General features: G+C 41.3%; 1 protein-coding gene across 1 annotated transcript in view; it reads left to right on the top strand.

Moving 5' to 3' along the window:
• Positions 1 to 16,648, top strand: part of TAX1BP1 (Tax1 binding protein 1) — a 1,493,491-nt gene that overhangs the window by 724,730 nt on the left and 752,113 nt on the right. Inside the window, exon 10 of the mRNA XM_044066810.1 lies at positions 11,124 to 11,273. Within this exon, the coding sequence (XP_043922745.1) occupies positions 11,124 to 11,273 (150 nt within the window). The remainder of the gene's footprint in view (positions 1 to 11,123; positions 11,274 to 16,648) is intronic.

Below are 16,648 nucleotides of genomic sequence, written 5' to 3'. Positions count from 1 at the left end.
TTTGCAGATAAATGGAAGAGACTTTGCTCTTGGATGCTAGCTAAAGGCAAAGACTCTTCCCATCTTTCTTTTTAACTCATTCTTGATGACCTAGCAGGATTGCTTAATGGTGGACTTTCTTTTTCTTCAATCAAAATTCACGCTTCAGCAATTTCGGCTCATTGTTCTTTTGAGCAACTCATTTTTTCTCACCCCTTGATGAAACAGTTCTTGAGGGGAGCTAGTAATCTTAGAGTTCCCAGAAGAGCTCCTACTCCTGCTTGGGACCTTAATCTTGTCCTGGAAAAACTTAGTCTGCCTCCCTTTGAACCAGCTGCCTCTGCAGATTTGAAGTTTCTATCCTGGAAGATTGCTTTCCTTTTAGCTATTACTTCAGCTAGAAGGGTATCTGAGCTGCAAGCCTTAAAGGCAGTAGAACCTTTCATTATTTTTCACTCCGATCGGGTTTCTCTGAGAACCAATCCCTCCTTTATGTCTAAGGTAGTTTCTAGTTTAACCCTTAACCAGTCTTATTCACCCGCCTACATTTTTCGACAATCCCCAAAATAAAGAGGAAAGGATTCTGCACTCTCTTGATGTGCATAGACAGCTGAGATTATACTTAGGACTAAATCCTTTCGAAAATCTGAACAGTTATTGGTTAGTTTTGCTCCTGGGGCTCAGGGTAAAGCTATTCAAAACAAACCATCTCCAAATGGATTGCTCATTGTATTCACTTTTGTTACCTGTAGCATGGGAAGGTTCCTCTTCAGGATATTAGGACCCATTCTACTAGAACAGCCTCTACCTCTGCAGCTTTTCTGAGGTGTGCCTACTAAGGACATTCTAGCAGCTACTTGGTCTTCTGCTATACTTTCACAAAGCATTACATTCTTCCTGTTTTCTAAATCCAGGGCTGGTTTTGCCTCTGCAGTTTTGCAGGGCCTCATTACCAACCCTTAATCTGTGATCCTTCCTTCCCCCTTTGTCTTTTTACTGGGCTTTGGGAATCAACTCATATGCGAGGACTGCAACAGTGAAACACGAAGAGCACAGTACAGTTGTGTACACTTACCATAAATGTAGATGTTTGAGTGTAATCACTGTTGCAGTCCTGGCTTCCCACCCTCCATTCCCCCTTTTTTCCTAAGGCATGGACTATGGATTTTTTTTTTTTTGTATGCCATGTGTCCAGGGTGCTACCATTCCTGGATTAGCCTTCTTTTGGGGGCTCCTGACAGTTAAGGCAAGAAAAACTGAGGAAATGGCATTGGCTGCATCCCTTTATACCTGATGTACTGACATCAGTTTTACAACCGATGTCGTATACCAAGGACTCTGGTATTCGGGCTGATTGAGGGCTACCGGGAGCCGGATAACCCTTATGTGAGGACTGCAACAGTGAATACACTCAGAACATCTACATTTATGGTAAGTGTACACAACTGTACTTTCTAAGCCACCCCCTTATGGTAAGAACTCATAATGACCCCCCCCCGCCCACCTTCACTTACCCCTGGAGGAAAACTCTCATTTCACTCCGGCACCTGGGTCACCATAACCAAGGACCAATGGGTACGAAACATTATGTCTCAGGGATACAAATTTTCCTTCCGTACCCTTTCAACCCCAAAAGGGTTCCCAGATCTACCATCAAATCAGTGGGCAGAGGCTCAAAAGCAAATTCTTTCTCTTCTCTCTATGAGAGCAGTAGAGCACGTTCTTTCAGAACAGATAGGTCAGGGCTTCTACTCCAGACTTTTTCTGGTGCCCAGAAAAGAGGGCACCTGGCGCCCCATCCTCGATCTATAAATTCTAAACACCTTCCTGGTGATCCCAAAATTCAAAATGCTCACCCTCCAGCAGCTGCTACCGATGCTCTCCAAGGACGCTTGTCTAGCCACCCTAGATCTAAAAGAGGCCTACCTCCACATTCTTATCAGGGAATGATGCAGAAAATATCTCCGCTTCAGAGCAAGATTTCAGCACTTTCAGTTCTCTGCGCTTCCCTTTGGCTTATCTACTGCTCCCAAAGTTTTTACAAAATGTCTGGCTCCGGCCATTGCCTTTTGCAGACAAAGAAATATTCAAATTTACCCGTACTTAGACGTCTGCCTCATTAAGGCAGACAGCCAGGAAAAACTGTTCAAGCACCTGGCCTTTGTAAAGACACTACTAACCTCCCTAGAATACATAATCAACAAAAAAAAAAATCCAAACAGGTGCCCACCCAAAGGATAATCTTCCTGGGAGCAAGTCTGGAGACAGCATCCCAGATGGCATTCCTTACACCAGAGAACAAAATTTTCCTGATAACCTACTTCTCTCAACTATCCACCAGGCGCCAGCTATCTGCAAGGAAGATCATGCAAGCTCTGGGGTTCATGGCATCTTGCATACTACTCATTCCATGTGCCAGACTGCACATGAGGAAACTTCAGTGGTACCTAAAGAGCCTTTGGTGTCAACACTCTCAATACCTGGAAACTCTTGTACCTATAATTCATTGCCTTCAGAAAGGAATTTCTTTGGTGGGCAACAGCATGCTCCCACAACAAGGGACTGCCCTTCTCCCCACCCCCTGCCGCCCAGACCCTCACCACAGATGCATCAGACTACGCTTGGGGGGTGCACACCTGGACGGCAGTTGCATACAGGGCCAATGGAGCCCTTGGGAAATCCTTCTGCACGTCAATCAAAAAGAGATGATGGCTGTGTAGGGGTTCTACTGATCAAAACAGACAACACCACTGTGATGTGGTACATCAACAAGCAGGGAGGGACTCGCGTCTACCCTCTAAGCAGGCTGGCCGTGACTCTTTGGCTCACAGCCTTTTCCTTGCAATTACACCTGTTAGCACAATTCCTACTCGGCTCTCTCAACATTCTGGCAGACCAGTTAAGCAGAAACCTTCTAGACCCACATGAGTGGCAACTCAACAGAAGTACCTTCACCCTAATAACTCAGAAATGGGGAACCCCGAAGGACGACCTATTTGCCTTCTCACACCAGCCATCAGCTCAGAAAATTCTGCACCAAGGAGCATCACTGCATGGCTTTGGAAAGTGGATGCCCTGTCCTTTCCCTGGGTCAATCTATCAGTGTATGCCTTTCCTCCCCTATCTCTCATCCCTGGGGTAGTGCACAAAATAAGGGAAGAAAAACCAAGGACCATTCTTATAGTTCCAGACTGGCTCCGACAACACTGGTACCCCTTGCTGCACAGCCTGTCCCCGCTGCCTCCATGACATCTTCCTCAGATTCCAAACCTCCTGACCCCCTGACCCAGAGGGAAGAAGAATTCCTGCATCCCAAATTGCAGACACTCAGTTTGGCAGCTTGGCTTATTCCCTAAGCTCGAACCAATCAGCCATTCTGATTAAACAGGTTCTGGATGTTATTCGTGAGGTCAGATGTCCTAGCACCAGAAGGTCTTATGCAGATAAATGGAAAAGGTTCTGCACCTGATTCCAGGCTAAGGGCGCCAATACAGCACAGCCCTCCATCCCTTTCATCCTGGATTACTTAGCTGACCTACTACACAGTGGTCTCTCTTTCTCTTGTATAAAAATTCATGCCTCTGCTGTTTCTGCTCATTTTCCCACTGAGCAGCCCCTTTTCTCACACCCTTTGATCAAACAGTTCCTTAGAGGGGCTAGCAACTTGAGGCCCCCCAGAAGGGCCCCAGTGCCAGCTTGGGGCTTTAACTTTGTCTTGGAAAAGCTCACCCTGCCCTGTTTTGAACGAGCTTCTTATGCAGAGCTAAAATTTCTCTCCTGGAAGACAGCTTTCCTTCTGGCCATCACTTCAGCCAGAAGAGTCTCTGAGCTGCAAGCACTCATGGCTGTGGAACCCTTCATCATCTTCCATACAAACAGGGTATCCCTCAGAACTAACCCATCCTTCATGCCCAAGGTGGTGTCCAGTGTGACTCTCAACCAATCCATTCTTCTGCCCACCTTCTTTCCTAATCCCCAGAACAAGGGGGGAAGGATTCTTCACTCTCTAGATGTGGACAGCTCATATTCTATCTGGACAGGACTAAATCCTTCAGAAAGTCTGATCAATTGCTGGTTAGCCTTGCTGCAGGGGCAGAAGGCAAAGCCATCTCCAAGCAAACCATTTCCAAATGGATAGCACACTGCATCCATTTTCTGCTACAAACAGCATGGAAAGCCTCCCCCCAAGGTGGTCAAGACACATTCCACCAGAGCAGCCTCCACCTCTGCAGCTTTCCTAAAAGGTGTCCCACCAGGGACTCCACCTAGACATCTTTTCACACTTTTACCAAACATTACCACCTGTCTCTCTTCTCCAAATCCAGGGCAGGGTTTGCCTCTGCAGTCTTGCAGGGCATCCTAGCCAGCCCCTAGTTTCCTTGACTGCCTCCACCCATTTCCTCAGCTTTGGGAATCTACCCAAATGCGATGACTGCAACAGTGAAACATGAAGAACATAGTACAATTGTGTACACTTAACTTAAATGTAGATGTTCAAGTGTATTCACTGTTGCAGCCCTGGTTTCCCTCCCTCCATCCCCCTTTATTTCTCTTTCTTTCCTTACAAGGGACACTTTGGTATTTATTTTCCACTGGTGGGGTTCTTCTACCAGACCCTGCCCTCCTACTTTGGGGATTCTTGACAGGTTGAGGATAGAAAAACTGATGTAATGGTGTCGGCTGCCTTACTTTATACTACTGACGACCTGACGTCTGTACATAAGCGACAGCAACCGACGCATAAATACTAAGCCTCTGGTATTCAATCCAGCAGAGGGCTACCCTGGCAGGGATAACCCAAATGTGATGACTGCAACAGTGAATACGCTCAAACATCTACATTTATGGTAAGTGTGCACAACTGTACTTTCTCTTCTAAAGCTGTTAAGAGCCATATGTCATTGAATCCATCCCTCAGAACCCTGACAGAGTGCTGCAGACCCCAAGGATAAGCCTTATTGTCATAAGGGGCCTCTTTTTGACTCCATTGTAATGTCTGCTGCCACCATGCAGTAGGTTCCAGAGGACGTAGATGTCACCCACACTCCTAATAAGGATTCCTATATGATGGATTGCCTGGGGATGCATGTGCACACATTAAGTACTTTTTCCATTGGGGCAGTGAGTTGCTTTGTACACACGGTAAGATTTTAGAGGGACCAGATGGACAAAATCAGTGAAACTGTGAGACGGCTTGTATTGCTGACCATCAAAAATTGTTTGATACCCATATGGCCAAAATTACTTAGTCACTTCACTGTTTGTGATTATTGTATAACCCAGCAGATGGAGCAGCTCGGTTGATGGGCTAAGGCATTGCAGTGCAGCTCCATGCCTTGCTTTACAGGATTTATGGAATACTTCAAGGTGTAACTTGTCAATGTCCTTTTGATGGATGTTTACTTTTTGGGTACAACGTCCGGGATAGGCTGCAACACTGTTAGGAGGGCAAGACACTCACAGCTATTGGGGTTACATTTTCAGCTCCCCAGTGATCGTTCAAAAGAAACCAGAATGGAGCAAAGAACGTAATGGTTTCAAAAATCCCAACAGCCTCAAACCCAGTTGTAGTTCAACAGGGGCTCTCATGGCAAAGAGAACTTACAGTAGTCTCTTCTACAGAAGTAGAGATGTACAGTATGTACAAGGATTCTGAGGTCCCTTTCCTGGATGCGTACAGTGTGAACTCAGAATTGTTGCCTAATGTCCCTACTGTGGAGGTGGTTGGGGCAACATTCCCTGTATCTCCTTACCTGGCTGACTATCTCACAAGACAGTTGAGTATTGCATACCGTTTTTAAAACTCCTTAACCAGCCATCCTCCCATCCACCATCCACCATCTGCACAAACCTGTCAATGGTAGATGGCTCAACAGAGGGTAGAAAACAGACTCTGGAAAGAGTCATCAAGGAGGTCACACAGACCAGGGAAGATCCAATTATTATTCAAGGTTCTTTTTGGTGCCCAAAAAGACTCAATTTCAATCCAGTTCTAGACATCAGCTGTCTAAACTAGTGTATGTGAAGGAGTCATTCTGGATGGTTATAGTGCAGTCCATCCTGCTGTCTTTGCAGGCAGGAGATTGGATGTGCCTTTTGGATCTTCAGTTCGCTTATCTGCACATCAAATAACCAAGCTGCCCAGGAGGTAACTGTAATTGGCTCTCACCTGGAAGCACACTATCAGTTCAGAGTGTTGATATTTGGTCTCAGCACAGTTTCCCCCAGGTATTCACAAAGTTCATGGCTTAGTCACTGCCCACATACATCTGCTGGGAATAAAAACATTACCATACCAAGATGACTGTCTCCTTGCTGCATCTACAATGGAAAAACTTATTGAAGTAAGACGCTGCTAACTTACTGTGACTATGCCTGTCCTTGGTGATCTCTGTCAGCTTGTCAAAATCCCAGCTGGCATCTCGTCATTCCCTAAAATTCACAGCCTGCCAGTTGGATGAGGAAAGGCAGTTAGCCATCCTTCTGCCATGCAGACTCTCTGCAATAGATTAGACATTTGGAGAGTTCTAACACTGTCTGATCAATTCTCAAAATGCTAGGCCATATGGCAGCCTCCATTCAAACAGTCCCTTATGCCAGACTGCAAATGAGATGTCTGGAGTGGACACCAAGTCCAAAGGTCTCAAGTGACTGAACACATGACAAAAGTCATAAAACTTTCTAAGAGTTGCTTAAAACACCTGTGGTGGTGGTGGAAAACCTCAACTCAGGCGCTCCCATTGTTCAGCCGATTCCAGCAGCAAGTCTAACCATGGACACATTCTTACTGGGCTGGGGAACATTTCTTGGACAGAATGATCCAGGATCTGTGGATCACAGACAAGGTTGCACATAAATGTCTTTGAGATTATCAAGGTCTTCCTTGTGTTGCATGCTTTTCAAGACATTCTCCCCAGGTTTCAGTGTTCATTCATTTAACAACATGACGGTGACAGAGTACATCAACAAGCATGGAGGATCCTTTTCTTACCCCTCCTGCTGAGAAGACATGAGGGTATGGGAATGGGATATTTCTTCATATCACTTTCTTATAGTAGTGTCCATTCCAACTTGGAAGCCCAGAAACTTTTTTTGCAAATGGGGAAAGCCTTGCTGTGATGTCTTTTCTTCATCCAGCACCAAGTGCAACACGTTTTTCTCTGTCATCCCTTGAGGGATATACCCCAAGAGATGCATTCTCCCATGTTTGGTCCATAGGACTTCTTTATGCATTTACCCAGTACTTCTCTTTTCTAGGTTTCTACCAAAAGCTCGGATGTGCAAAACCAAGGTCATTGTCATAGCTCTGTTATGACTATGCTAGATTTGGTTCCCTCTGCTTTATCCTCATCTATGAAGAAAATCTCTTCTTTCAGTATCCCCCAACCTCACAGGTTCTGCCTCACCCATCTGGTCTTCCTTACCCATGCATTTAATGTTTTTGGTTTAATGTCTTTGTTTCTCCAACTTCAGGGATGGCCAGGAACACCATGCTTCTGTAAATGATTAATTATAGACTCTTAGAAATCAACTAGGAAGATTTAAAGAAGCAGATGGATTTAGTTTCCTTTATGGGCAAATAAACAAAATGTTGATCCGTTTTCATCCTCAGTTTCTCAGCTACTAATATTTTTGTCAGAATATTTCCATAAATGAGCTAGCCACTCTTCCATTAAAGTTCATCTAGCAGTAATATCTTCCTGCCATCAAAAGTTTAAATCTTTCTCATGAGCATCCCACAAGCTTTGCAAAGCATTCAGTAAGGGGATTTTTCATTCCAGACCACCCACACACTGCCCATCCCCACCATGGATTGGAATTTTGTTTTGGAAAAGTTAATGTTGCCTCCATTTGAATCTGCTAACACATCTGTCATTAAATTCCTTTCTTTGAAGACCCTTCTTCTAGTGGCTGTCACATCAGCTGGAAGAATTTCAGGGCTGCATGCATTGTTGTACAAATGTCTGTTAATTGCATTTCATAAGGACAGAGTATCCCTTATACAAGTCAATTTAAGCAATTTCATTCACTTACCCGAGTTTTTCTCAAACTATTCCAACGAAGGTGAGTGTAGACTTCACTGCTTGGATGTACATAGACAACACAGATTTTACCTTCAAAGGACTAAGGAGTTCAAGAAGGATCACAAATTATTTGAGTCCTTTTCCTGGCTGAAAAAATGTCACAATGTGATCAAATTTCCTTATCAAAGTGGTTATCAAGACTCTTGTCACCTTCTGTTATTCTTCCAGCAATAAATCCCTGCCCATTTAAACCAAGATCGCACCCTGTCAGGGCTTTGGTTACTTCAGTGGCTCTCCTCCAAAGTTTACCTTTGGATGAAATTTGTGTATCAGGTACATGTTCTACCTTGCATATTTTTGCGGAAAGGTACAGTTTGAATGCTATGTGCAGGTCTAGAGCCTTATTTGAGAATTCATTCTCAGAGGTATTTTATCTTGGTTCCTCCCTAAGTTTGCTTGTGATCCTGTCCATAGGTTTTTACTGTTCAGACAGGACCAGCTTAAATAAGTCTTGTCCTTAGCAAAATATTAGATTTAGTTGGTATCTGTCCAGGTACTGGAAACATCCTGGTGACTTATGCCCCCATGAAACTACCCTATCCAGATGAACCTAGAGGAGCACCAGGGGCCTATGATTGGCATCTGGCTGATAAAATTGTACAAGCCATTAGGCTTTTTGTTTCACTTTTTTCCTAACTTTGCATATTAGAATGGTTTCACTCAGTCTGGAGATTTAGTAGCGGAACTCAAAAGACAGAATAATTGTTGCAGTGGAATACATGCCTTCATTGACCAGTCAATAGGTTTCCAGTGTCTGGACAGGTACCAGCTAAATTCAGATGTTTGTCATTATTTGGTGACTGCAGCTTTGAATGATTTGCCAAAAAAAAAAAAAACACACACAGACTCACAAACTTTAAGGAATAGACCAAAGTATTTGGCAAAGTCAGGGTATTCTGTGAAATCAGGAAGTTAAATACGACACTGTGATTTTTATCATAGATGTTAGCAGATGTGCATGAACTTAGGAATTTGTATGTGTAAGCACACACCTTGGTAAGTCAAACCAAGGCAAGAAGAGAAAACTGATGAGGCCCTATTTTTGGCATAATAATATAATGATACAGTCATCAGAGAGACCAGGATCTAGGAAATTTGTAGCTGAGTGCAGATGTTAAGTACGGTAGGGTGAGAATGAAGAACAAGAGACTTTTACATAGTCACTTCAGCACATAATGCAGATTTAGACAGTAATCTGTGATAAAGAGAAGTAAGAGCAACAGCACTGGCAGTTGGAAGGGTGGTAGGAAGGGTGGTGAGATGGGAAGTGCATTTGCTCAATACAGCTTTGATTATTACTAAGAAATCATAGGTTTCTGCATGTGTGTGACCTTTATCATGCTCATTACTAGTAATATGGTTCTGGTATACTTTTACAGCTTGCATCTCTACTCTTGTTTTGTTTTTTTGTGTGTGCGCACATGCACACGCATGCGCATGGATATACAGTGACACAAAAATTAAACTATTTAGATGCTGGAAAAAAAACTAGAAGCCAGCAAACATTCTGTTTGTCTTGGTAGACTGATTTCATAGTCCTTGTGTGAAAAAGCATTGAGTAAATTGATTTGTCGTAAATAAAGGTGTGATGGCCGTGTCCTGGCCCCACATTCAAGGAGCCTCAATCCTTACCACTAACACCAGGGAGAGCGTCTCATATAGGAGAAAGGATAACAAATACACACAGTAAAGTACAATTTCCCTTAAGTGCACACAGAGATCACAGTCTGAGGCTGGTTGCTCCCTTGCACTCCAGGTCCCCAATAAGACTCCCCACTGGCACAGCTATAGGGTCCAGATCTCAGCCTAACTGGCAAGCTAACCTCCAGTACCCTCTCTGTCCCACCAATGCTTCGTGTCCCTGCCCAGGTAGCTGACACACCACACACACTTTCAGATAAGTATTTATACAACTTCACAGACACTCCTGGGAAAGGCTGACACAGATTCTCCAGCTGTGCCCCTTTACCCAGACTGTGTGATAGTAATTTCTGCCATCACCAGCTAATACTTATCAGCTACCCAAAGGCCCTTAAAAGGGTGTCCAATTATTACTGTGCAATGTTATTATCCAAGTGGTAATGTGACTAATCAGTCTAAGGCTTATTAGAGTAACCTTGTACAATAAACTCTATAAATATGCAATGCACTGTATAGCTTACTTATCTCTACACAAACCAGCCACAGGTAAACGTTTTTTAAATATTTAATAATAAATAATTAAAAACACAAGACAATACTACTACACCACAGTGATATCTAAGAGTTCAGAGGTCACATAAACTTAAAACAGTACAGTAGGAAAGTTCTGATATAACAGAAAAACACTTAGTCTAACCTTCTTCTAAGTTTTTAGTTATTGCTACAAGAAAACATACTTCTAAGATACTGCTTACATAAAGAGACCATAAGGCAGTGCTGAAAGTTGGATATCAAGTTCAAAATGCTTACAGTCTCTCTCTCAACAATAGTTTTTAAAATCACTAACACATTTCTGCTGGGCCCTTCCAGATTACATCATTTTGACACTTAAGTTTTCCCAGTATACACATTACATAATTTTGACACTTAGTCTGGAGTTGTCAGGCCAAAAGGCTACATTATTTAGCAATCTAACAACTGCTCAGGAAACTACAACCATAAAAGACATTTCATATGTACACTCTAGTAATTATTCCTCAAGTTAAGACAATAGAAAGAATGTGTTCAATTAGCCTCTTCGGCACCACTATTTAGATCAAAAGAGTATACAAGACATAATTTTAACTTCAAAAGAACAGGTGAAATGCTTGGCTTAGTTTTCCTTACAGCAGATGGCAATGTTGCTACAGTCTTGAAGTTCACATTTTACAGTGTTTTCTTTCATTTAAGAACACAAGCCTGTATTTTACATTTATATTTACAAATGATAGAATTATGTATCAAATTATATTTGACTAGGCTGGCAGCTTTCACCCATCTTTCCCCAATCTTCACAAAAGGGTTTAGCAGTTTGTTAGTCTCGAGTGGTCTTGTTTTGCTAGCTGTTTGTAATTGATGAACCTTGTTGATATTTTGCAGGAAGTCACAGATGCTACTACAGAGCAGGAATTGCGTCGAGAGGTTGAGGATTTGAAACTTAGGCTTCGAATGGCTGGAGAACACTACAAAGAGAAATACAAAGAGTGTCAAAAACTGCAGAAGCAAGTGAATAAGCTTACTGAACAAGCTGTGAGTATATGCAGGAATTATTTTAACTTTCTGTTTTTCATTTAACCTCTATGTCCAAGTGTTTTTATTCTGAAGTCTTATAATATTTTGCTAAACTTGATATCCATTACAATCCTTTGCCTGAAGAGTAATTAGCATGGCTGCATCTGGTATGTTTCTGCATAATTAATGCAATCCTTTTGATAGATGCAGTTACTGCAGTAATTGAACATTTCTACTCTGGTAAGGCTGTGGGAGTCGATGAGATAATTCCGCAAATACTGAAGGTGAGGGACGTTAAAATGTTGTGATTGCCACATGACTTCAGTGCTGCTTGGAATGCTGGGACAATGTTTCTAAACTGGCAAAGTGGGGTAGTAGTCCCCATTTTCTGAAAGGGGTACAGGAGGGTGTGTTTCAGTAGTGGAGGCTTTGCACTTCTCAGCATCCCTGGGAAAGAGTAAACCGGTGCGCTGCGAACAAGACTTTGGCTACTAGTCAAGTTTGATTCAGGAAGAGCAGTGCAGATTCTAGAAACAGCGGACCATCTCTGTCTTTACAAAAATTTAGAAGGTGTCATTTGGAGTTTGCCAGTACTGTCTACATGTGCTTTGTGGATTTTGACAAAGGAGTAGGACATTTTGCTCCTTTAATGTCATGTGGGTTCCAGGGCTGCTGTATTTGACTAACAAGCATTGACTTGGAGAACATCTGCGTTTCATCATGTTTGCAGATGATGATGATGTCCTTTTACCCTCAAGTAATTGTTTGCTGGAGTGATTCACTTCTGAGTGTAAGATCATTTGGATGAAAAATCAGCATTTTTAAATCAGAAGTAAGATTCTCGTCTTAGAAAATATAGTTTTCTGCAGGAAAGAGAAGTACAGAAGTAAGTGGGAGAAGTTTTAAATGTCTTGCAGTCTTATTCATTTGTGATGGTAAATGGGGAATGGTAGACTAATCAGTGGATGGGAGAAGCTATAGCAGTAATGTAGGCAGTATACTAGACTGTGTAGTGGTGAAGTGAGACCTGAGTCAAAGGGCAGTGCTTTAATTAGCGACTGGATGGATAAGCCAACAGATGCAAGCAGAATGAAACTTCATAGGGTAGCTGGGCTCACTTTCCATGCTGTAGTGAAGAGTTTCACAACCTTAGGTGCAATGAAGTACAAACACTACTCCCTGATGTGAGAAATCCGTTGAGATAGTTTGGCATTTCATGAGGGTGCCTGTTACTCATCTTCCACAGAAGGCTGACCAGGCTTGGCCCACTGGGAGGAGACTCCAGAGCAGACCCAGGAATACATTTCTTAGCATATGTGAGAATCTTGGGATCCCACAGGATGAGTTGGAGGCTTTTGCTAGAGTTGATAAAATTTGGTGTACAGTAGAATGAATAATAGTGCCATGTATTAACACAAACTGTATATACTAAAGTCATCAGAGATAATATTGACATATCTATAAAAAATATAGATTTCAGTAAAGAGACAAATATGAGTAATTACTGAAGGATGAAATATGTCAAATATAGAAGACTGTGAGAGGAAAATGATAGGTGGGTTTGTGTGTGTCGAGAGAGAGAGAGAGAGAATGGGCATATTTTTGAGTAGATGGACTTTAAAACAAGTTTTAATGAAAACTGATTTATGCTTCTGTGCCTTGATCTTGCATCTTCCTTTTATGTCCAGCTCCACTTTGTTACTGTACTGTTACGGTACTGTTTTTACAATTTTTTCATTCCTGTTGTAAGTTTCATAGGTATGTACTAAGCTAATGACTTTCTGGGGCCTTTTTAAACCTAGCCATGAATCCCAAATCTCTGACAAGTTCTGTTACCCTTGTTAAGTGCAAGCAGGGGCTTGGGAGATGAAACAATTTGAAACAGGGCCCTACGAGATGAACCATTTACTGATAACCTATGTCCGTTAGAAACATAGGTGACAAACCTGGGATGAATATCCCGTGGCCAAGTTGCACTTAAGTTGGATTAGGGAGGAACTCTGCTTTGCATGGATGGGGAGCCTGTTCTAGAGAGGGGGTAGTCTCTGGGATACATAACTGTCTTTCTAGTCTATATCACAGGCCAGGGTTAAGTCTTTAGAATGGTTTTTAGAAAGTTCTGTTTGTTTTGTGAGTATGCAAGAGGTCCATCATTGTGGGATCCAACATGGCTTTGTGTGCCAGACATAGATCTCCCCTCAACAGCCTGAAGGAGACAGTACAGGTACAGGCCTTTGAGGCTCTCTAAGTAGAACATGTTACTTATGTCCTGTATTCTTTCAGCGAGAAACCACTGTGGATGTTCTTATTGGGTGTTTCTAGTTAAGTACATAACAAAGTGTCCCCTGTACTCAAAGATAGGTCTGATGAATGCCACGTACATTGAAACAATGACCTCCTTGGACCTAGATGCTGTACCTTTGTTTATAAGTTGCACAACATAGGATTATAAATTGCACAACTCGGAATGATCTCTTCACTACTGTAGACACAATGGTCAAAGGCTGGATTACGGTCTACGTGTGTCCCCATATCGACTCTTAGGGGGTGTGTTGTCAGTATTAGAGGATTATGATCGGCTCATTGATCATAACCTTCTTATTATGTGTTTGCGAAATGGATGCCAAGAAGTCCACCCCTAGAGTGAAGCTCGACAGGTGAATCTGGGCATTCAAGTCAAGAAGAGAAAATACAGGATTTTAATCTGTGAGATGGTCATGATTTGTAGTAGTGCATAAAGCTTTATCTGATCTATGTACTATTAATTACATTGAAAAAAAAATCGCTAAGTGTTTTTTGTTGGCTTTCAAAGCCATAAAATGCTTGGATATTGAGTCAGAAAGGCAGTGTAATGCTGTCTGTCTCATTTGCACTTACCTTGAGTGTGTACTGTCCAGATTTTTGGAGAATGTCCAGATTATTGCCTCATATTTTTGTTTTGTTCCTGTTAAAAAGTCTGTTTTTCAGACAAACCACCGAGGATTAAAGTCACTAAATAATGACATACATATGAGTTACTGAGTTATTCACCTTATGCAAACGCATCCTGTTATTCTAACAACTTTCTAATTTTTTTTTAACAGGAAGTTAGGAACTCATAAAGGGTATGGACAGCAGGCAGAAAAAAATCTTTTGCTCTGCTACAGTCATTTGCTAGTCAGTACAGGCAGATTTTACTGCCGAGCAGTAGACCCACCCTTAACAACTTAAACAGGCGATGCTTAGCATTTGTTAATGTTTGGTTGTTTACAACTCTGGCACCTAACTGGTTTGTCTTTTTTCAGAATAGCTAAGCATAATCACTGCACTCCTTGCACTGAATGATATTTAACTGGGTGGATGACTTCCTGAGAGATGCTATTATGAATTTCTTGGCATTTAGTTTTAGTTCATTAACACCAGTTATTTGCCTATGTCAGCCATTCCTGGAGAGCATTAGTGTCTGTGAGGGATTCTGCGACTGCTCCTAATTTACAATCATTTGCAAATTTGATCAGACAGTGGCCCTTGATATTGGCCTTGACTTCAAAGAAGTAATTGCCAAAAAGTAACAGTCCCAGGACCAATCCCTGATAGACTCAGCTGGTGACTGGCCTCATTATAGATGTGGAGAATCCAGTCTTTGATCCCGCTGGCTGTTCAAGTGGATTTGTAGCTAACCTCTTGAGTTTGTCATCGGTGCCCGAGTGGGGTATTGTGTCAAATGCCTTGGCCAGGTCAAGGTAGGCAGTGTGAACCACTTTTTTTTTTTGTATTCATATGTCTTCTAACCTTCATAGCTTATGGCTATTTAGCCAACCCTTAATGTTCAGCACAGAGTTCTGCATTTCTCTTGTTTTGCCTGCATTGGTAACTTTTGGCCATTTGGTAGCAGCAAGATGTACATTACAGACAGAAGATCAAGTGAGCTCTTAAGTTCTGTCAGGTGTTAAAGAGAAAACAACTTGGGATTGAAACCAAGAATTCTGTTTGTTCCTGTCTGTCCTTCCTATCCAACTGATGGGTCTGACTGGCAGGTCTTTGGGCTGCTTGTTAGACCTGAGCATCAAACTCCTGTAATTTCCCCCGTAATGCACCTGTGACGCTGTTTACCACCAATCTTGTTTTTTCACCTACATGATCATACTCTGGTCTTGCTGAGAAAAGCTAAGTGTTTCACCTTTGGTATATTTTTTTCATTTTTGGGAGATAATTTCTTACTGTAGTTGTCATTAAGCTCCTTTATTATATTATTTCTCTAGTATAGTCTATTTCAGTGCTTCTTTCATTTATTAATGTGTTATGGGTGTCTGGCCTACTGACATGCTTTGTTAGCTTTTAGCTTTGCATTAGTTATTCGTGTGTGTGTGTGTGTGTGTGTGTGTGTGTGTGTGTGTGTGTGTGTATGTATGTAAATATATCTATATATATATATATATATATATATATATATATATCTACATATATATATATATATATATATATATATATATATGTGTGTGTGTGTGTGTGTGTATATATATATATATATATATATATATATATATATATATATATATATATATATGGGTCCTCTTCAAAACATCTAAAACCCATAACATCTAATTTCATAACATCGAGACCAGAACATCTAAAACCCAAAACATAGAATTTCATAACATCGAAAATGTGCATCAGAACATTGAACACTACAAATCACATAAAAATAACATCCCCTCCACATATAACACCACCAAACTATCAAACACACTTTTTACTATGTTTCTGCAGGGGGGCAAGCCCCCCCTGCAGCCCCCCCCATTCCCACACCCCCCATAAATTAAATATACCAACTCCAAGATCGCACTACAGTGGGGAAAAGTTAATTTCCTAACCCCACTGTATCACAATCAAAATAAAGAATATACACATAATGTCTATATCACTTACCTGTATGACCTAAAAAACACATAACAGAATGGCAAAAGAAACACTATATAAAGATTATTAATTCCTACACTATATAAATAATAACTATAGAAATGAAAACTACAACATCTCATAGTGATACCACACGATTAACAGATTAAACTATAACATTTACGTATCTACTGATACACTATTACATATACATTTTAGATGTTATGAAATTCGATGTTATGAGTTTCAGATGTTATGAGTTTTAGATGTTCTGGTCTCGATGTTATGAAATTAGATGTTATGGGTTTTAGATGTTTTGAAGGGGACCCATATATATATATATTTATATATATATATATATATATATATATATATATATATATATATATATATTATAAGACAACAAACTTCTTTCTTATAAACTAAAAAAACACTTGAATGCAAAACTGATGCTAAGCGCTTTCATTCTTTAATGATATCTAGAACTTCTTCAGAACTGACAAAGTTTAAAAAAT

Source organism: Protopterus annectens, chromosome 3.part1 (assembly GCF_019279795.1).
Source record: "Protopterus annectens isolate FY-2018-M chromosome 3.part1, PAN1.0, whole genome shotgun sequence".
Lineage (NCBI taxonomy): Eukaryota > Metazoa > Chordata > Ceratodontiformes > Protopteridae > Protopterus > Protopterus annectens.
Note: the sequence above shows the minus strand (reverse complement) of the source record. Positions and strands in the feature narration are given on the sequence as shown.